This window comes from Pelobates fuscus, chromosome 9 (genome assembly GCF_036172605.1).
Source record: "Pelobates fuscus isolate aPelFus1 chromosome 9, aPelFus1.pri, whole genome shotgun sequence".
In the NCBI taxonomy this organism is placed as follows: Eukaryota; Metazoa; Chordata; class Amphibia; order Anura; family Pelobatidae; genus Pelobates; species Pelobates fuscus.
This window is the reverse complement of record NC_086325.1, coordinates 28,390,219-28,413,064: the sequence shown is the minus strand read 5'-3', so window position 1 is coordinate 28,413,064 and position 22,846 is coordinate 28,390,219. Positions and strand designations below refer to the sequence as shown.

General features: G+C 39.8%; 1 protein-coding gene across 4 annotated transcripts in view; it reads right to left on the bottom strand.

The window, feature by feature from the left end:
• Positions 1–19,371, bottom strand: part of EXOC3L2 (exocyst complex component 3 like 2) — a 29,404-nt gene extending 10,033 nt beyond the window's left edge. The window contains exons 1-3 of one of the 4 annotated variants that reach the window (XM_063431738.1): positions 19,301–19,371; positions 2,445–2,914; positions 71–507 (exon numbers count right to left, since the gene is read on the bottom strand). In XM_063431738.1, the coding sequence (XP_063287808.1) occupies positions 71–507; positions 2,445–2,904 (897 nt within the window). In that variant the 5' untranslated portion in view covers positions 2,905–2,914; positions 19,301–19,371. Of the gene's footprint in view, positions 1–70; positions 508–2,444; positions 2,915–4,665; positions 4,922–16,514; positions 16,584–19,300 lie in introns of those variants that run through there. The other 3 variants (XM_063431737.1, XM_063431735.1, XM_063431739.1) reach the window with 3 other exon arrangements.
• Positions 19,372–22,846: the final 3,475 nt, after the last annotated feature.

Sequence of the window (22,846 nt, the reverse complement as noted above, 5' to 3'; positions counted from 1 at the left end):
CTGTCTTATTTGTCTGTGTCATTGTGTGTAGAAAGGATAGTCCTTTTTTGTTAACAGTATATCTCCTCACCAGATGGTTTTTCACTGATGTCAGATCTTCCACTGCTGTCCTCTTGACTCTTTCAGCTTGTGAAGATAGTGATCCCATTTTTCCTTCCAAGTTGCCCTTTATTCGTTTTTCCGCACTCCTCCCTAATGCATCTACCCAATGCTTTCTCATGTTCTTGTTCCCTAAAGGCCCTTCTCGAGCCTCTTCTTGCTGTATCACACCAATGACTTCATCTAGTTTTTGATGTTTCCCTTTGCTGTTAAGTGACTCGTCAACCACAGCCCACATTTCTTTCATCAGAGCCTCGTAGAGGAGGGTCACATCCTTGGCTTGTCGGCCCGGGCTTTTAATAGTCCCATCTGGACTTGCTCCTCCATCGCATTCTGCCTCTAGTTCTATAATGTGTTGGTCAGCTGAGCGCAGTTCCCTTTGCTGAATGAGGTGGAGGATCTCAAGAACTGCAACAGAGATAAATGCTTACTTATGTCAGAGTGGAGCAATGTATATATGACATGTATAGGTTTGGAAGAACCCCAGGGAGGTAAGGTGTTGTATTACTTGTTTTGACCCTTGAAGTTAAAAGTCATTAAACACTTTTACTTTGTTTTATATAAATGGGGCTACATTGGAGGTCTCCCAGATGTTGAAGACATTGGTTTAAACATCATTTTGTTATCCATACAGCGCCAATGCCAATTATTAACAATATTTAAAGAAAAACGCCTTTGGTACAAAACACTCATAAAAATCAGTTAACCCCCTTAAGGACACATGACGGAAATATTCCGTCATGATTCCCTTTTATTACAGAAGTTGTCCTTAAGGGCTTAAATAGCCATGATTGTTTACTTTTCAATGACTTTGGCCCAAATCAGTGTGCTTTAAAAGTCTACAAACACTGGGGATAACATTTTGCTTGCCCTCATCGGACGAGGGCAACTTTTTAACTCCAATCTTTGTTATGTTCAATGTCTATCTGTTTGTTAAATATGTTTTCATTGTTTGTTTAGCATAGAGAATTGCAATTCAATAAACATGCAAAAAAGAAAACTTTTTTTTTTTAAATAAAGTGGATCATGTATGAAAAGGCTTTTTATTCTTCATTAGACTCTGCTGTGAAGAGAGGCTGAAGTCTTGAAAGCATCAGATCACAATGGAGAACATTGTAATAACAAAAGTGATTTGACAGGAAGGATACATTTAGTTTTCTTTAGATTTCAAGCATGCCTTGGGGTATAGGCCTAATTACTATCCAACTCAATGGTGTACATTTTTTCACGCTTCTAAGGATGAAAGGGTAAACTGATTCTGACAGGAACAGAACCTGTGCCCCGAGGTTTGAACAGATACAAGATATTTCACGAACCAGTTGCAATATCTCACTGGCTATTAAATAATAATATGTTTACCAGTGAGTTAATTACACTGCTTTGTACTCTTAGGATGCTAGTGTGAGCAATCAATTTAAAGGAACACTATAGTTAATATTGTTTTCCAATGTACCAACAAATTGCAAGATGCTTAACAACAGTTAAATGGAACATGCAAATGAAAGATGGCACACATGGACAAAAAAAAAAATAGAATAACTCCAGAAAAAGACAGACTTTTTAGACCTTCCATGGTCCGTAAGAACATTCCCATCTGTAGCGGAAAAATGTTTAAGGGAATAATATACAATCTTCGCGATTAATGATTCACCGTCATGTGATGCCATTTGGTGTTAAACAATCTTTGAGGGTTATTAAGGTAGTTCTCTTGGTTTACGGTCTCATATCGCTACATACAGATATAGAGGACTATAGCAAAGCAATATGGTTATTTGAGTAACTAACATTCAGTTCAGATTGATGTATTTTGGGGTTTAATTCACTAAATATGAATTGTGGATGAGAGGAGAATAGCAAACTGTTAAAGGACCACTATAGGCACCCACACCACTTCAGCTTAATAAGTGGTCTGGCCACGCATGTGGCTCCACTTGGGAGCTGACGTCAGCAGAGGTAGGGGAGGTCACCAGCGCCGGGGGAGCCAGGCACTGGATTAAGGTAAGTGGCTAAAGGGGTTTTTATCCCCTTCAGCCCAGTGGGAGGGTGGCCCCGAGGGAGGGGGGACCTATTAACCCTATAGTGTCAGGAAAACAGGATTGTTTTCCTGGCACTATAGGATCCCTTTAATATCAAATACAGACATGGAGGATACAGTGCTTTAGAGATTCATGAAGATATTGCAGCTGTTTTTTTCTTTTTGATATTTAAAATTTTTTGTGGGGTCCCTAGTTACCCACCAAATCCTATAAACCATTGTTCCTTCCTACGCCTACACAGTCTAGAAAATGTGACTTCACCTCACCAGTAATTATTTGAACAGATCAGTATGTGATCAGCTTCCTCACCTGAGAGTGGTTCCCGGGTTTTCTCAATCTCTCGGATCACTTCATTGTTTTCCTGGACCACTTCCACCAAAGACTCCCTATGTGACCGGTTCCCTCCACTGTTTCCACCTCCCCCGAGCCACAGAAAGGAAAGACGCTTTGTCCCACCACCAAAACCCCCTCCATCCTCTTCTCCTCCACTTGATTCTTTCTTGCGCCCATGTGACAACAGGCTGACATCTTCTGATTTGCGCCGACCTCGTCTTTTCTCCGGGGTCCCTAGTACGCCCAGTAGACTCTTTCCACCTTTCCAAAAGGGAGAGAGGCCGGCAATCTTCTCTAGAGTACCCCTGCGTTTCGCATCTGATCCCATAGGCTCTCTCTTCTCTTCCACCTCCTCAAGGAATGGGTTTCCCCCTTCAGGGGAGGGACGATCCATAGGGGTGTCCTCATCAAAAGGATTTGGGGCTACACCTGGCATGGTTTCAGGCCTGGAAGAGAAAGTAAGGGAACTCATTAGTACAGCGGCCATGGTGTCACTTCTTATGAGTTACAGGAGTAAAAATTTGAAATCTCTAATAGGTGAGTTGATAACAGTTCAGACCTGTATTTTACACATTACGCTCACCATTTTTTGATCAGTGTTATTTTTAAGATTAGTCATGAAATAAGTAATAAAATTAAACTTCATTTTACAAGTAGAATGTGTGCCCAACATGATCATGTGTTTTAGGCTTTATTTGTCTTAACTCCCTATACTCCTAATGAGAAAGAAAAGGAAGGAATCTGGAATGGAACATTTTAATTTATTTCCCATTGGAAAAACATGGGAGACATTTTAGACCATATTTATATAAAATTAAAAAAATGTTTTTAAAAATATTTTTTTGTATTCCTCATTCTTCTCTACGAGAGGCCTGGATGTCTTAGAATTATGTGCAGTATCTTAGCTGTTCCTAGAACTCGACCCTTCTGATGGTCCAGTTCCAAGACAGAGATCTCAGATATCCCACCTGGAATCTGTTGAAGCCACTACCCTAACTTGGGGGTCACAGCCCCGAGTGCTCCTATCACAACTGGGACTACTACTGCCTTCACTTTCCACATCCTCTCTAGATCTTCTTTCAGTCCGTGATATGTGTCCATCTCCTCATGTACCTTCTTCATTATGTTATGGTCACTTGGTGTTGCCACATCCACCACCACCACCACCACCACCACAGTCTTCCATTCCTTATTTACCACCACTTTGTCAGGTTGGTTGGCCAGTACTTGCTTACTACCTGGAAACCCAGATTTAAATCCTGGTCCAACTGATATACATGTGTGAAACACAAATGAATTAATTTATATTAATATATTTTTGTCTCAACAAGAATATTTATAAATTCTGACAATAAAATGATTGTATATGCCAGTCATACACAATACAAACTTGGTGACAGGCTAATAACTATTTTATTGACCAAAAAGTAAGACAGACATAGAAAGGGGTAGATACTGTGGAAGAAACAATACAACAAAGACCAAGAGAGTTAGAGACACTCAGAAAGAGACAGATATTAAATAAAAAAAGGAATGATTGGCAAACGATAAAAGCAGATGACTGAGAAAGATATGAAATGGAAAAAAACGACTGAAAGAAACAAAAAGTGAAAGTGAAAAGAGTAAATTCAGGTTAGATAGCTATCTAGATATGCTGAACAAATAAACGAGTCAGTTATGAGAACGGGTGAGACAGGCAGAGAATGAGAAGAAAAAGGTTAAACAAAAAGGTAAGGTCAGCAAAACAGACATAGATAAGGGGTTAATGATTGGTTAATACTCACTAAAGGGAGTGGGGGCCACCATATATTCAGGGACAGAAGTAATCAGGTAAAAAATATGCAAACTGCAAACGACAAAAAGGCAGCAGAAAATAGGGAAGGAAAAGGACTGCAAAGCACCGATAAACTAACAGGTAAAAAATAAATTAAAAAAAATAATCAATGCAGTATATAAAATAATATGCAACGTGGCTTAAGAAATGGGAAGACTGAGAAGGACTGAAAAAAAGGAAAACATTTTAATAGTTGAACCTGCACCTCTCACCCAGTCCTCCAAACCAAATAAGTTGGGGTCGCTATGTTGGAGCACGGATGTGCTCCATGAAACGTGAGTGTGCAATTTAACTTCACTTTCTCAATTACCTGTTTTTTTTTTTTTATTTTACTCAAACACTACACAACATGTAATTACTCACAGCATTTTCCTTGTCTTTGTCTCTTCTCCCTCTATATGATCTTCAGCAATCTCCACAATCTCCACAGACATATTCAGCTTTAAATACTCATGGTGAATATAATGTAACACTCTCTTACCATGTGTCTCTGCTATTCCTTCCTTATCTGGTATGTGTTGTTATACATACAACTAGCATTGTGTTATTAACATTATATTCTCCTGAAAGCAACATGCAGAAGTACTGGTAAGTCCCAGATTGTTAAGTCCCTGCACTTCCTGATCTCTAGTTCCACCTGGCTCTGACACTAAATCTCCATTCTTCTTAAATGTCCTTTATGTTCTGCCTGTCAGGGTATTTAAATGCCGATTTTACTGGAAAGCACCTAAGGCTGGAAGGTTTCCTCCTACTGAACTCTGTACTGGGAAGCAGAGGTCATATGAACTGAACAGTTTACCAACAAAATAAAAATAATAAATGCAGACTCTTGCAAACAGAACACACAGAAAAAGGATATGCACACTCATCGCAGCCTGTTTTAGTGCAGAGAGACATGCATTTCAGGGACCCACGTAACAGATATTAACAGAAATGTTATTTGATCTAAGAACAGATACAAAGATACTGCGTACCTGCCACTTATATTCAAGGGTTAGTTTTTTAATCTATAGAGAGTTTAAATGAAACAGTACACAGGGACAAATTCAGATATGCATGTAAAATGTGTGGGCACCATTAAGCGGTTACACTATAAGAACCAAACCACTACAGTTTATTGTAGTGATTATGGGCAAAATATTAAGTTAACACTTTATCGAATGATCCAACTTTGGGCAGCGCATATCACTCTCAGCCAATCATTACTGCCACAAGATGGAAAGTCAATGTGCTGAAGTGGTTATGGTGTTTACAATTTCCCTTTAAGTACTGCACAAAGTCTTGCATTTTTAGAGAAAGCAAGTAATAGTTGCTAGAGAAAGAGACATATAATTCAATTCATGGTCTAGTGCAGGGAAAGGCATCATTTGGCACTCCAGATGTTGTGAGATACACTTCCATTCATTCTTTGACAGCATTATGGCCGTTAGAGCATAATAAGAGTTGTATTCCACAATACCTTGAAGGTGGTCTATGGTAAGCAAAGAATAAACTAGTAACTGTACCTGGTTTTCTCTAATGTGCAAACTACCTGGCAAAAAGATTTATGGATCAGAAGGGGCTGTCCCAGTTTTAGTTGCCATCTAAAATACAAAAATAATAATCTATAGATGTGGTAAGGACTAATGAGAAGAGTGAGTTAGAACAAAACATGATTTAATATTTTTGGATACGCTTTTAAAATGTTCACAACCTGTTAAAAAAACTTTTCTGGGGGGCGGGGCCGGTCCGCCATGCTGACCGGTCGCATGGCGGATGGGCTCCTGAGAAATCCGACATCGGAGGCAACATAGGCGGTCATCCAAACCCGCAACCAGCGAGAAATGACTCACACAGCGGTGGGAAGGGTAGCGGACCCCGAGATCGGGAGTTCCGGATCCCACACGGGCAGCACGGGACTTCGGAGGCCGCGGCCTACTTTAGGGGGAGCGGGGTGGACGGCCGCTGCCCTGTCTCCCTACTATACTGCCCCACGCTGGAGTGCTTAATGCCTGCCGGTCCTGTTCCCCCCCCCTCTGGGCCAGGGGGGTCATCCCGGTCCATACTGGGGCGCACTCAAACTGACCTGCAAGATGACTACAAGGCGCCAGGCACACAAGGCCCAAACCCACAATGGCGGCGGTTCAGAGCACCTACACTACTGCTCCTGCGATATGGAGCCACAACAGCCGTCTGAATGCAGATACGGCGACCGCACCGGACCCAGGACAAAGGGAAAGCTGCAGCCTCTCAGCATGGCACTTGGGTGGGAGCAACACACAGCCCACAAGTGAGCTTGGAGTTTGCACCTGGGCAGATCTACAATGGCAACCCACATGATTACTCCCACACCCAGGAGAGCGAACTCACCAGCCCAATGCGCCACAACAGCCACTCACCCGACCAGGGAATCAGTAGAGGGCACAGCTCGTCACCACCCTTTCAAGCCACAGCCGCAAATCTGGGAGCCGTAAAGCTACACACACTGCAAGCACTGCTGGAGCTGAGCCCCATCGCTGGGGATGGCTAGCAGTCTATACTCTTCACTGTCAGCCCCCATCCTAAGGGACAAAACGGGACTTACCTAGGGCTTACACGGTTGGTGCCAGATGCCCCTTTCTCACCCTCTCAGCAGAACAGTATGTCTTCACACGCGACCCCACTCTCAAGCTGCATACCCCACTATGCTGTATTACTATTGTTCTAGGCAACTTGTATGAGCAAATGTTCTAAGCGACTGTGACAAGCAAATGTTATCTACAAAGAGTTTAACGCTGATATAATCGTCTGTTTAATAGATTACTAACGTATGCATAAAATTGCCTAGTTTAGCATGTTCAACAAAAATATAATCGTCTGTTTAATAGATTACTAACGTATGCATAAAATTGCCTAGTTTAGCATGTTCACAAAACAACCTATAACATACCAAAATAACGTGATCTAAGCCTGTTCATAAATATAAAAATAGTGCATTGTACTATCATACCCTAATGCTTTCCATGTTATCACCCTTTGTCTTGAAATATGCATGCGGATTGCCTTTGGGGTACCACGTGCCTGACTGTTACCACCATATGCACTGCAAAAATAAAGAATTCAAACAAAAAAAAAACAAAAAAAAACAAAAAAAACTTTTCTAACGATATATCTTCAAATCTTCCCATAAACGTTAATGTTTAAAAGTTTGTTTTTCCGAACACACTGGAATCCTTAGAAAAGCTTATTTTAAAATATCACATTGAGGACGTTGTGTCTGTCATGATTGCTGTTGTAGTTTTGGGTCAGTACACGGGTTATATGGACAGACTCCAACAAGTTAGGGGGGCAATGTTTAGCACCCCACCACCTTCATCAGGCTCCCTTGGTAGGGATTCCAGAACACATTTACTATTTCATTTCACCTATGAACAACGCGCCCTTTTATATCAACTGAACGTACGGTGAATCGGTGCTCCTGAGTCCATTTCAATGGACAGTCAACAAGTACATATATATATATATATATAATAGATAAGTTCTTAAAAGTCTGTTTGCCCTGAGTTTACAGGTGCTTCTCATACATAATGACTAGATTTTATAAATTGAATAAACACACACGTGCAACAGAAACATGGCTTTTAACCGATACCCTTACCATCAGCACATAGGGGGGTAAAAAAAAATTATTCTCAGATGATTTACTTATTTACAAATATTTACTAATAATGTATTTTAACAACCTCGCTGTTTGGATATTAAATAGATTGGAAGCGTCAAATTACACACAAGTTTATTCACTACACTTTGAGTTGTATTATTCCGACTAAAAAAAGCCGGTCCTCTCCGACCACCAGAGAGGTGGTGTGGGATCAGTGGCAGGCAAACCTGTGACATGAAACTCTAGCTCCCCATGCTTCATTCTATTGGACCACCAACGTTTGTAGAACTTGTCCTCTCCGACCACCAGAGAGGTGGTGTGGGATCAGTGGCAGGCAAACCTGTGACTTGAAACTCTAGCTCCCCATGCTTCATTCTATTGAACCACCAACGTTTGTAGAACCTGTCCTCTACGACCACCAGAGAGGTGGTGTGGAATCAGTGGCAGGCAAACCTGTGACATGAAACTCTAGCTCCCCATGCTTCATTCTATTGGACCACCAACGTTTGTAGAACTTGTCCTCTCCGACCACCAGAGAGGTGGTGTGGGATCAGTGGCAGGCAAACCTGTGACATGAAACTCTAGCTCCCCATGCTTCATTCTATTGGACCACCAACGTTTGTAGAACTTGTCCTCTCCGACCACCAGAGAGGTGGTGTGGGATCAGTGGCAGGCAAACCTGTGACATGAAACTCTAGCTCCCCATGCTTCATTCTATTGGACCACCAACGTTTGTAGAACTTGTCCTCTCCGACCACCAGAGAGGTGGTGTGGAATCAAATGTAACAAAACATTCATAAATCAATATAAATATGTCCTAATTATTTCTGAGCAGGCTACACTTGCTAGTATTCCACATTTATAAAATGTCACTATTCTCATCTACCGTTGTTTTTTGTCTAGAAAATATAAAATTATAAAAAACGATGAATGTCTTCAAACAAGGATTTGCCAGTTGTAACAAATAAAGTTTCTCAACTTTCACTCAGCTGATTATGAGCAAATATTAACTCAATATAGCGTGTTCAAATAAAAAAGTAACAATAAAAAAAGCTCATGTGGCAGTAACTGAAACATTCCATATATTTCAGTAAATCAGTTTTCTTCTATGTGCATGTTGTTAAGCCGCTCTCATTGGCACACAGCCAGGTCAGGTGCCCGCAGGGGTGAAGGTCTCAGGGAATAACAAGCAAATCATTCCAGGAACCCTGTATAATTACTCTCAGGAATGACCACTGCGCACAGAAATGTACCTCCCTGGCCCAAATATATTCATGTGTACATTATGGACCCGCATGGACACTTCAAATGGATTGGAACACTTGCTGTGTTCCCTGAACCATGTGCCCCGCACTCCTTAAAAATAAAAGATAACTTACCTTTTTATCCAGTGGTGATCCCCTTTCTGTTGATTATAGCAATATGAGCACATGTGTGGTAACACACTACCTGAGCAGCACACTCACTCCATCCAACTTCCTTTACTCACACTACCTGAGCAGCACACTCACTCCATCCAACTTCCTTTACTCACACTATCTGAGCAGCACACTCACTCCATCCAACTTCCTTTGCTCACGCTACCTGAGTAGCACGCTCACTCCATCCAACTTCCTTTACTCACACTACGTGAGCAGCACACTCACTCCATCCAACTTCCTTTACTCACACTACCTGAGCAGCACGCTCACTCCATCCAACTTCCTTTACTCACACTACCTGAGCAGCACATTCACTCTATCCAACTTCATTTACTAAATCTACCTGAGCAGCACGCTCACTCCATCCAACTTCCTTTACTCACACTACCTGAGCAGCACGCTCACTCCATCCAAATTCCTTTACTCACACTACCTGAGCAGCACACTCACTCCATCCAACTTCCTTTACTCACACTACCTGAGCAGCACGCTCACTCCATCCAACTTCCTTTACTCACACTATCTGAGCAGCACGCTCACTCCATCCAACTTCCTTTACTCACACTACCTGAGCAGCACATTCACTCTATCCAACGTCGTTTACTCACACTACCTGAGCAGCACGCTCACTCCATCCAACTTCCTTTACTCACACTATCTGAGCAGCACGCTCACTCCATCCAACTTCCTTTACTCACACTACCTGAGCAGCACACTGACTCCATCCAACTTCCTTTACTCACACTACCTGAGCAGCACACTCACTCCATCCTCCATACCTCTCATAACTCACACTACCTGGACAGCACTCCAGCTAAACGCCTGTAACTCACACTGTCTGTGCAGAATGCTTATTCCAGCTCCCCACACCTACTATAACCCACACTACATTAGCAGTACGTTCAATCCAGTTCCCCACGCCTCCTATAGAACACCACACTACCTGAACAGTACACTCACTCCAGCTTTCCATACCCCAAAAACTACCTGAGCAGAATGCACACTTCAACTCTCCATACTTTCTATACCCCACACCACCTGATAAACATACTCACTCCAGCTCTCCACACCTGATATTACCCACTCTGCATGAACTCACTCCAGCTCTCCATACCGCTGTAAGGTACACTATCTGAGCAGAATGTACACTCCTGCTCTCTGTACCTCCTATAACCCGCACTATCTGAGTACCACACTCACTTCAGCTCTCCATATTCCTGTAACTCACACTGTCTGAGTAGCACGCTCACTCCAGCTCTCCATATCCCTATTACTCACACTGTCTGAGTACCACGCTCACTCCAGCTCTCCATATTCCTGTAACTCACACTGTCTGAGTAGCACGCTCCCTCCTGCTCTCCATATCCCTGTAACTCACACTGTCTGAGTAGCACGCTCACTCCAGCTCTCCATATTCCTGTAACTCACACAGTCTGAGTAGCACACTCACTCCAGCTCTCAATATCCCTGTAACTCACACTGTCTGAGTAGCACCCTCACTCCAGCTCTCCATACCCCTGTAACTCACACTGTCTGAGTACCACGCTCACTCCAGCTCTCCATATCCCTGTAACTCACACTGTCTGAGTAGCACCCTGACTCCAGCTCTCCATATCCCTATTACTCACACTGTCTGAGCAGCACGCTCACTCCAGCTCTCCATATCCCTGTAACTCACACTGTCTGAGTAGCACCCTCACTCCAGCTCTCCATATCATTGTAACTAACACTGTTGGAGTAGCATGCTCACTCCAGCTCTCTATACCCCTGTAACTCACACTGCCTGAGTAGCACACTCACTCCAGCTTTCCATATCCCTGTAACTCACACTGTCTGAGTAGCACCCTCACTCCAGCTCTCCATATCCCTGTAACTCACACTGTCTGAGTAGCACCCTCACTCCAGCTCTCCATACCCCTGTAACTCACACTGACTGAGTAGCACCCTCACTCGAGCTCTCCATACCCCTGTAACTCACAATGTCTGAGTAGCACACTCACTCCAGCTCTCCATACCCCTGTAACTCACACTGTCTGAGTAGCACACTCACTCCAGCTCTCCATACCCCTGTAACTCACACAGTTTGAGCAGCACACTCACTTCAGCTCTCCATATCCCTGTAACTCACACTGTCTGAGCAGCACACTCACTCCAGCTCTCTATATCCCTATTACTCACACTGTCTGAGCAGCACGCTCACTACAGCTCTTCATGTCCCTGTAACTCACACTGTCTGAGTAGCACACTCACTCCAGCTCTCCATATCCCTGTAACTCACACTGTTTGAGTAACACCCTCACTCCAGCCCTCCACACTTCCAATAAACCATGCTACCGGAGCTGCATGCTCATTTAAACCTCTATAACACACTACAAGGACACAGGATACAGGGCTGCAAGGTAGGACGCTCCTGGCAATGAGTGCATTATAACATTTACCTGATCCGTGCCAAGGTTAATATGCCCAGCTCAAGTACTTGGCATATGGTGAATACATTTCTGCAGGCTGACAGGTTTATTAGTAAGTGTACCTACGCAGTGGACTACTCTATGAGTTAATAATTTCAATAAATATACATATAACCCGACCGATTTGATTCATTAGTTTCTAAGTACGGAGTGAGATAAAATATTGAGTTTCCATGCCGTATCTTGGCATTGCAGAATGAACTCTGTACAGAAGTCACCCTTTTGCCTTGATTTCAAATCCATACAGAATAAAGCTAAAATACCAAGAACAAAGCATAGAGCCAACAATACCAAATTCTGCAAAAAACAGAGTAATATTATACTGCTATTTATAAAAGACAACAATACATAACACTACTGTAAAAACCCTAAAACCAAACATCTCCGAGCTGTTTATGCTTTACAGTAAATTTATGGGGTTCTTGTGAACAGACTGGAAGGGTAACAGATAAATCCCTGAGGATCTATATTTCAACAGCACTGTCTACCCTGGTAGCGTAAACAGACATTTGCCACAGACAATAACAGACATTTGCAGTGAGTCTCTTTGAAACCAATGACTTAATACACTGACAAAAAGCGTAAAGGAATTTGTTGGCGCTATAAAAATGGCAATAATAATAATAATAATAACAACGTTTCTGGAAACATTTGGTATCATACAATCCCCCCCACAAAATTACACAGAGAGATGTGTATCAGTCGCATAAGACATCAATGGATAATCCTGTATTAAAACAAACACGTAAACATAACACCAGTCAATAAGGATAACAGAACACCCACTGCGAGCTTAACTTTCTCTCTATACATTTACAGGATTCCATGACACCAGACTAAATAGTGCCAAGCCAATATCATTGGCCTAGACAGAGTTACAGGGACTGTGATAGCAAAATATCAGTATGGATTGTATTAAAAAAGTGTTTTATATCTAAACACGAAAAGGCATTTGTCGCTCTCCATCAATTGGATGCTTCTCATAGAGAAGCGTTGAATTAAATTATTTTGTTGTCATCAGTGACAAAGTGCTTCTAGTATCTGATACTAGAGACGTGTACAAATTGCTATTTCTCTGCAATAGCGATGTTTTACATTTCCACACTGCTCTTACGGGGTAATGATTAATTGTTAGAAAAGGGTTTTTGGGGCATTGCATTTACCAAGTCTCCGATATTTCATTAAAGTGCCCACAACAGGTCTTCAGAAAGATATGGCGCCAAAAATTGAGACGCAAAAAATTGAGTGTTTAACGTAACGTAGAGGGGTCTTATTTCACCAATCCATTAATGGTGAAAGTGCTTTTGAAAACTGGAATGGTGGCATCTATTAAGACGTCAATAAATAGTGAAAGTGAGATAGAAATTTCCCTCTGTATATTTTTTAATGCTTTATATTAATAAATAAAATAATGTATATTTACACAACGTGTCTAAAGGTTTCCTTGAATATATTTAGCAATAGAAACAATACAAAAAGCATAACCACTACTGCTCACTGGAATGGTTATGGCGCAAGGAGTGACCTGGCACCATTCCATGTTAAGATTTTCAAACTATTTTAGAACGGTGTGACAACTTACCTGGCTCATGTCAGGCAACAGTGCCCTATCCTCCACATCTATTCTCTGCAGGAGAAGCTGGATGTCTGCTAACAGCAGAGATGGACTGGTGCAGGACTGCTATCACCGAGTGAAAGCATTAAGTGGGTGCTACCTTTTGGCCATCCCTTTACTAGCATTTATACATACCCTAATACCTGCTGTACTGGCCTTGACAGGTTGACATGATCTAAATAGTAAATACAACTCTAAGGGTTAGTCAGTTACAACAGTGGGTGCATTAACCAACTAAACAACACAATCAGCTGCTATGTTTGTTTCTGTAGGTCACATCTAATGCACTGCTAGTCCTTGGGTTTATGTAGTCATATGTATTATACCTAATCACTGCTACTGTTGTTACAGAGACTCGACTGATATATACTTACCTCAAGTATCATTATATTAAGACAGACTATTATTTTACCTCCTGGTGAGTATCTACACTGATTAAGTAGCATTGTTTGTAACAGTCTTCTTTGTTTATATTGCCGGGTTATTTGCCTTTGTGTGATTATTAACATATGTCCTCCCTATATTCACTCCATAGACTGAGGTCTAATGAGAAGAGTTCATTGGTATTTATTTTCTTTTGTTAGGTGCTAGGTTTATTTTTAATTTTTTTTATTGATTATTTGAGTCCTTAAATACTTCTGATTTCAATAAAGTCTTGTCCAATCTTGAATAAACTCTTTTTATTATTTTTAGGGACCTGCTTTTTTCCATTTTTCCTCTTTTAGTAGGGGATCTTCGGAATTGGTTATTATTCTTAAAAACCAATACTCTATAATACTGGAAACCCTGTTCAAGGTGATTTACCCCATGAAGTAAAAGCCCTCCATGGGGTTACATTTGATGAGGGTTTCAGAGGTGCATCCAGTATAACTTCACAATGTAATTGGATTATGGAAACACTGATGCAAAGGGGTAACAAACTTTTTAACATTCACATTATCTGAGATTGTTTTACTTTCTAGAATTGGAAGATGAACATTTAGCAATGTTAGGATCTTGCAAGCAGCAAGGCATCCAGTGTGTTTTAACGTGTTATTATGAGAAATGTAAAAGTCCTCACACAAGTACACACAAGAAGATCTCTGTATATAGCAATAAATAGCAAAATATACAAGTACCACTCTAATAGTCTGGTATACATGCAGTAAACGTTAAACCCTGAGGATTAAGCATGCTTTTTACTATTCCCATAAACAGTGCAGGGATTATAAACACAAAGCATTGCGAGGGCAAAGTTCGATAAGTGGAGCAGTCACCAAGGAATTCCCGCACATCTCCCCCTGTAGTAGATGTATTGATTCTTTACATGCATTCCATTCTACATATATAATAGCATAACACAATCTATGTGATCAGAGTGATAAACAGTATATACATTTCATGTACAAATACTCTCACATATTCAGGAACCCATACAGAGAGACATAAATATACGCACACACGTTCAAGGACATATATAGACATGTGAATATGTATATATAAATAAATAATACGCAGCTGAAACAAAAAAACATCATAAAACATAAATCTTTAGGAAATCAGTGTTACTATTTAGGGATGGAAAAAAAATGATACGAGGTGCTCGGAGATTTTAATAATTCAGTTATACGTAGGAGAATATCTGTATGAAAAGCACTTCTGGGCCAAAGTTCTAAAGTGGAGTAATCACCATGGAAACGAAAGGAAGGTTGCTGCTGGTTGACCCATGGTTAGAACCATGCAGCAGAATAGCTCTTTATACACGATCCCCATTGATTTACATGTACACCCAACACACATATACCCTATTACATGTACACCCAACACACATATACCCTATTGCAGACATGTACGTATCATTAATTGAGGATTTACTATGTGAGATCTAATTGCTGTAACCTCATTTGATTAGCTTTTGTCTCTATTCACATGTATTTATTAAAACGCTTTGTCTGCCTATTGTACAGCGCTGCTGCACATGTTGGCATTTTAACAATAAATATAATAATGCATTGTTCTCACCCACCTGGCACAATTTATGCATTACAGACCAGGAACAAGCCACACGAGACGAGGTCTGTGTGAGTGGGTTCCGGGAGCGAATATTCCCATTGTCTGGGTGTTTCAGACATGGAAATGCTTTATATAGATGTCTAACCTCACGCTGTCAATTCATTGCCCAAAACAATAAAAAGTAAAATAAAGAGCCTGCAGCTAAAAAACATCTAAAAAGCAATCTAAGCATTGAGGAAGTTCCCAATCCCTTACAGTAAGAAGACAAGCCATTGTTGCCTTACAGAATGTAACAAATATTCATTATTAAAACAATTCTGTTATTGCATTATAGTTTGATTGCACACACAGAAACACAGAGGCCTTAACAGTTAGAGTATCCAAATACACTTGAATCTTTCTGCTAATTCCTACTGTCCCTATTACTCAAACGCAATTACCGGTACTGTTCAGACAGACAGAGAGACATAGAAATAGATATATCATTTTATCATGATGGAAATATTCATAGTTATTTTATTTACTGACTAATAGTTTTAGTTTGTTTTTAACTACAAGTTTCTATCATTTTTTGGGGGCAGCTGTTAGCTGCTGGTGATGGGAGTTGTAGTCCAGAAACACTAAAGGGCCAGGGTTTGATAAATACGGTTTTACAGATCAATGGTGACGTCCACTGTAAACAGATTATCGCACAACTGCAAGCATGGACGTACACATGCATAGCAACACACAAATATACATATAGAATTATCAGTGGTGTCTACACATGGGTCCACATATACAGTACGCATCTTACATAGGAAGCAACCCAGAGCAGGAAAAATATTAATATTTACATATAGAGGCAGACACCATTCTAAAAAAAACTATATACATAAACATAAAATATCTATAGGCTTCCATGTACATCACACAGGCTGAGATATACGTATAGAAACATAAACAATTTGAGAAACAAAATTATAAACATACTTAAAGAGACCTAAAGAGACACACAAAGGTGCATATTAAGGCAAGAAAATGCACAAAATACAAATGTTTAAGAAAGAAAAAAACATAGCAAAGTGACCTCCACAGACACACAACTAGACACTCACCTTGTTGACACCGGCATGCCCTCATCCAGGGCCGGTATTAATGAACCCCTCTCTATTCCTACTCGTGTGTGTAAGTGTGTGGGATATAAATGGAGACAGGAAGCCTCCCTTCCCATCCCATCCCATTCCTGTCACCTCTCCCCCCCTCCCCATCTACAGGAAACCTTGGCCAGTCCCAAGGAAATGCCAAGGTCTCTTGACCTGATGGCAGCCATCTTTAAATATCCCGCCGAGGAAATAAGAGTGAGGTGGGAGGCAGGGGGAATAAAGATGTGAAGGGCATGGAAAACATAACAGGAAAAAAAAAACCATAAAAATAACATAAGTAAGTGTTTCTTTCCTCAAAATTTCTGAGAAAAGTCACACCCCCATTATTTGACGAAGAAACTATTTTTCTTTGTTTTCTTTTTTTAATCCCTTCACTCGTAGGAGAGGAGGATAACTGTGTCATCATCTGTCTCAAATGACTATATTTGCCAATACACACATTGGTGTCATTTGGGGGCAATACGTTCGCTGTGTATTATTATTATTTTTATTTTATGGAAAAAAGTAAAAAAAATATATATATATATATATAAAAATTTACATTTAATTTTATGGAATATATGGAATACCAGATATACTTTTAGGGTTCTTAACTAAACTGTAAATATTGAGGAATTTATCTGGGAAGTACAAATTCAAACCAAAAATAGCCAAGCTTGAAACATTGCTGACTTGGAGTATTTGGCTATTAATGTTTAAAGTTTGCAGTTCCCTGGTGAATTCCACTTAGTTTAGCGAATAACCCTGTTTATCTAAAAGGCAATGTTACTGCATGTATGTTAACTTACTCACGACGTACACAAATCAGCCTTATCCGGAGTGTCTGTAACATATAAAACTCATCTATTCATAACAGGTTGTAGAGTTATTATCGGATATATGAATTTTGAGAAATGAGGGGGGACATTCACGTTAAGGTAAAAAAGCTGAACGGAATAATTTTTCTAGCAAAACGATTTTAAACAATTTTGTAACATTTTCCTGGTTAATTTCTGATGAAGCCCAGTTTAGCGAATGACTGCGCGGGTATTTGAAATTGTACTTATATGGTAAACGACAGCTATTCAGTATGAATGCGAATTATTTTTTGTGAATTACAGGGTAAAAGGGTCATAACAATCATAAACACTACAGCCCGCGTTAATGGTTATGATGTGAGGAACACCAACAACTCGCCCTCTTACCTGGTCCTGCCAGACATGTGGTCTCCTTTAAACCGGACTGTGACGTGCATCCGGCTTCTGCAGAGCCAAATATCGACCCTGCTGGCCATTTATTGGCTAAGAGCATCAGCTGACCACGGTCAGCCAACTCTTTGCACAGAAATATGCACGGAATAGACATTAATCAGCACGGAACTCTGGTAACATAGTGAAATGACGCACATACAGACTCCAAGCACCATGACCAAGTCAAATCACTGAAGTTGTCATGGTGCTTGGAGTAACCCTTTAATTTCCTACATTTCAAAATTCAGCTAAAGTAGCCAAGCCGAACGTGTAGAATATTTCGCTCTGCAACATCTGTTCCATGTCCCAATCTGCCCGCTTGCTAATCGTATTGCAGAGATTTAGACAGAAAGCTATTAGAATGGGATTTTTTTTTTTATTCTGCCAATATCTTCAAAATGCATTTTACCTTCTGCCATTATTAGTGTATTTAACACATTTGAAACGGTCACTTTTAAATTACTATCCTATTAGATGGATATGGCAAGGAAGGACCTGCGGTAAAGAGGTAAGTAGTTTGGGAGGGCAAACTAGAGTTAACATCTGAAATTCATACTACCCTATTTTATATTATGGTGTTTCTAATTTTTAGCATTTGCCACGCTTTCGTTTACTTTTCACTTTTCCTTCCCGTTAGTTATTACTCTTTCTCATTAAACTTTTTGAGCCCTATATATTTTTCACTCTGATTTACCCATGTCACCAGTATGTACTTAATTTCCCATCTTATGTGCCCCGACTGATTCCTCTCTTGCAACCATCATTCGTCTAATGCTATCCTTACCTTTTGTGGCACTTTACCCCACTCCCTCTAGCATGTAAGCTCATTGAGCAGGGCCCTCAACCCCTCTGTTATTGTGTGTCCAACTTGTCTGGTTACAACTACAAGTTTGTTCGTCCACCCACTGTAAAGCACTGCGGAATTTGTTGGCGCTATATAAATAATAACATAATAAAATAATAATGTGCGTCTCTGTCACTGCTGTCTGTCACTGTATCTGTTTTTCTGTTACCAAAACTGCTTCTCCCTATCATATTCCAAGCAGCAGATTGTGAAGCTGATCCCTGTTGTGAATCTTATTGCAGACACTAGATGGCACTATAGCAGCCTGTGCAGAGTCCTCTCTCATGTATTATTAGTTTTAAAGTGACTGGCAGAGGGGACCTCTAATAACCCAACAACAGCCCGTATTTCTTCTGAGACAGATGATCTCTCCTTTTACCCACTTTGCCTATCATCAGACTTTGGGAGCACTGTTTGTCTAACAGTCTGATAGAATCCTTTTCATTCTATATAAAGATTTATAGAGACATAGACACTCTTTACCTACTGACAGACTGATGTAAACCCTCTTCCTCAACTACACATTGACGGGACCCGAATGTATATACTAACAGAATGATGGAACCCCACTCCCTCTACGGACAGATTCATGGAAACCCAAGTGAAAATACAGAAAATAATAAATCACGTAAAAAGAATTTCCAATTAAAATAAATCATACTTACAAATTTTTCTGCAATCAGGAAGCAAATCCTTTTTATTTGCTGAATAAGGTTTCCATGAGCTAAAAAGTGAACACTTAGAAAATTCCAGAGTTAAATCCAATTCTTCTCTTTTCAGCACCACACAGGATACTGAAACGATCGTAATAACTGAAATATGTTAGAATTTAGAGACCTGAAAAAAATCACAGGAAAAACACGACCGATCACACATACTGAAGTTGGACGAAATAAGAATTATTTCAAAGACCATCTTCTATATAAATAGAGGCGCTCATGGTATTTAGAATTCCTTTTATGGAAAAATATTTTAATTCCATACCTTCTGCGTAGGCCATTCAAGACATAACCTGCAATTCTTGTATTTTCTTTTGTTTATCTTTCCATCAAACTATGAATGGCATTTTAAGATCATCACAAATGCATACCATCATTTTCTTTATTTCAGTTTTTTGTTTTGTTTTGTTTTTTAAGATTCTCGACTATTTTCCCATTTATAGTCATTTGCTTCACAATAAAAAAATACGGTAATAAAAATGCGGCTGCATTAAACTTTGTGGCTTATGCCATTCCCCAAATGAATGTCTTTTAATGATCTAATGTAAATGATTGCCATAAACTTCAGGTTTGTCTTTTGCTGTTTCTACTTCCAGAGTATTTATAGTGACCTTATTGTGACTTTATAGCTCTACAACTGTTTCAGAGTCAGACTAATACCTCTTTTACCAGAAGAACATGTTGTTGATGATGTGAACAACTATAACTTGGTTATATACAAAGAATGAGCCAAAGTATGTAAAGGGGAGGTGGGGGCAGATTTGAGTGATGTACCAAAATGAAGAAACAATTGATTGTTTTTTAAGGGCAGATGATTATTTTCCTACAATCTAATTTATCAGTAAGAAAGAATTTATAAAATTATTACTTTCTATTGAGAAATTGTTCTGGTTCATACCTTGCCTAGACAAATCTCAACACTCACATAGGAAGACATCAGTCTTCATTGGACTGGTGAAGACAGGACAACCACCGTCATTGAAATATGCATGCAGTGCAAATGTACCTTAACTTCTTACCTCTGGGCTCCAGCTAGTAATCGAAAATTGTCCATGATATCTTTTTGTCTAGAGCTCTATTTTCTTATCTTGATTATACAATATCGGGTTACCTTACCAAACGCCTTTGCATTAAAATGCTACAATGGCTAAATTGTAAGCTCAATGGTTGGGTTCTTATTTTTTAAAAATGTAATTTGTCTGGCCTGCACTGTACTGGGTTCAGAACTTGTACAGTTGTTGGTGGTTTACACATACTTATAAGTAGACCCCAAAAGAGTTATAGTTTTGTCCTTACCTTCGTTGGCCAAGTTACTGATGCGTATCACGATTAAAATGATGATGAATGTTGGCAGACAGAAGTACCAACTCTTTAGTTAAACCGTTGTTGATGCTTGAAGGAGTGATGTCCAGTTTGCCTCTCCTTTGAGATCAGCTGGGCATTCATACAGAAATCGAACATGACCAATAGGCAAGACACTGGTGGGTTGGGGGATAAAAAGACACAATCAGTTCTGAAGATCTCAACAGTATTGTAAGTAACAAAAAGGTAAATAAGCAGTCATATAACGCTAACGACAACCTTGTAATAAATGACATCAGTCAAATGTAGAACGAATAGTGCCATGCCTGTGAAATGACTGGGAGGACGCTTGGGAGGGAACTTGTATTTATTGTGTGAGTAATGGAGTTACATGGCTACTTTGCGATACTATTCTGCATTTGTGTGTTCTATAAATCTGTGCTCAAGCAAGCTCTTTCATAGCAGTATGTTTACTCTGTTGAAAGGGCATTCCTAAACAGGTACCAAATTAATTCTGTGCAAGATTGTTAAGAACCCATGCTGGCTGAAGGCAAGGAGGGTCATTACAGTTAAACCAATCAATAGACAGGAAAAGGAGAGGTCAAGATCATCTGTCTATCAAGAGCACTGATCCAAACAGCTATTATAAATATGCATACTTTATTTTTTATACTGTGTGTATATTAATATTCATAAATTTATGTTTTTGAACGGTGTCTGTATGGTTACATTTACATTAATGTGGAGTTTTGTAACCTTTCAATTTTTTTTAATATCACTAACGTTTCTTTAGACAAGTTGAACATGTTTCTGGTTATTTTTCAAGCAGTGCAATACTTTTGGAGAGGTTAGTGCTATTAAGGAAAGATTACTTTAACTCTACAAAATTTTGCTTCATAAACTTATGGTGCCTTCTGATGTAAATGCTGCATCATGGTTCTTAAAAATGTCCTATGTACGAAATATTTCTTCGCGATTGTCCGTCTAAAATGACTAGAGCACATCTATTTCAAACGCTCCAATAAATGAGTAGAAAGAAACGTCACCCAAATCAGATTAGGATGGATGCTCCTAATTACCTTGACATTTGGGAAACTGAAAGGTTAATTGTAATCATGCATTAATAGACACACAATATAACTAAAATCACAAAATAAGAAAATACCAAAACAAAAAACACTATTCAGAATATGGTCATGTAAATATATGTAAATACAAAAATCTTAAAATTTGAAGTCCTGATTTTATCTGGTGACGTCACATAAAATATACTGTATAAAATATTACACCTAAATATATGGAACACATACCGTTTTATTCTGGAAATAGATTGTAGTCCCCTAATGTTCAATAGCCAATAAGAAGAGTGCATTTTGCGCAGTTACATTTTAACAAACTTGCTCAAGATCAAATAATGACATTTATCTACTGCTCTCTAATTGGAATAGAACAATGAGACAGTCAGCTGACAGTCTACACAGTAAAGGAGTTTAAGCATGCGTGGGATAGGCATAAGGCTATCCTAACTATAAGATAAGGCCAGGGACTAATTAAAGTATTTAGAACATTGGGCAGACTAGATGGGCCGAATGGTTCTTATCTGCCGTCACATTCTATGTTTCTATGTTTCTAAGCATTATGGGGAATGATAGCTAAACGAAACTGGTGTTCAAAGCCTGATACATTTTGCCATGCATTTTGTACAGCAGGCCAATGCCACGTCCTTAAAGTTGAATAAAATATAGATTTGGTAAGTTCTAGCATGACCCAAAAGCAACCCACAGCCTTTATTAGAACAGACGTCTGCTTTTCCTGCATCAAATGTGGAAGAGTAAGGAGTAGAACTTTATTTAAATTGCTTGTCTAGCAATTCTTTATTTGTGTCTAGTTTCAAAAGGAATGAATACAGCATTAAAGGGACACTATAGTCACCTGAACAACTTTAGCTTAATGAAGCAGTTTTGGTGTATAGAACATGCCCCTGCAGCCTCACTGCTCAATCCTCTGCCATTTAGGAGTTAAATCCCTTTGTTTATGAACCCTAGTCACACCTCCCTGCATGTGACTTGCACAGCCTTCCACAAACACTTCCCGTAAAGAGAGCCCTATTTAGGCTTTCTTTATTGCAAGTTCTGTTTAATTAAGATTTTCTTATCCCCTGCTATGTTAATAGCTTGCTAGACCCTGCAA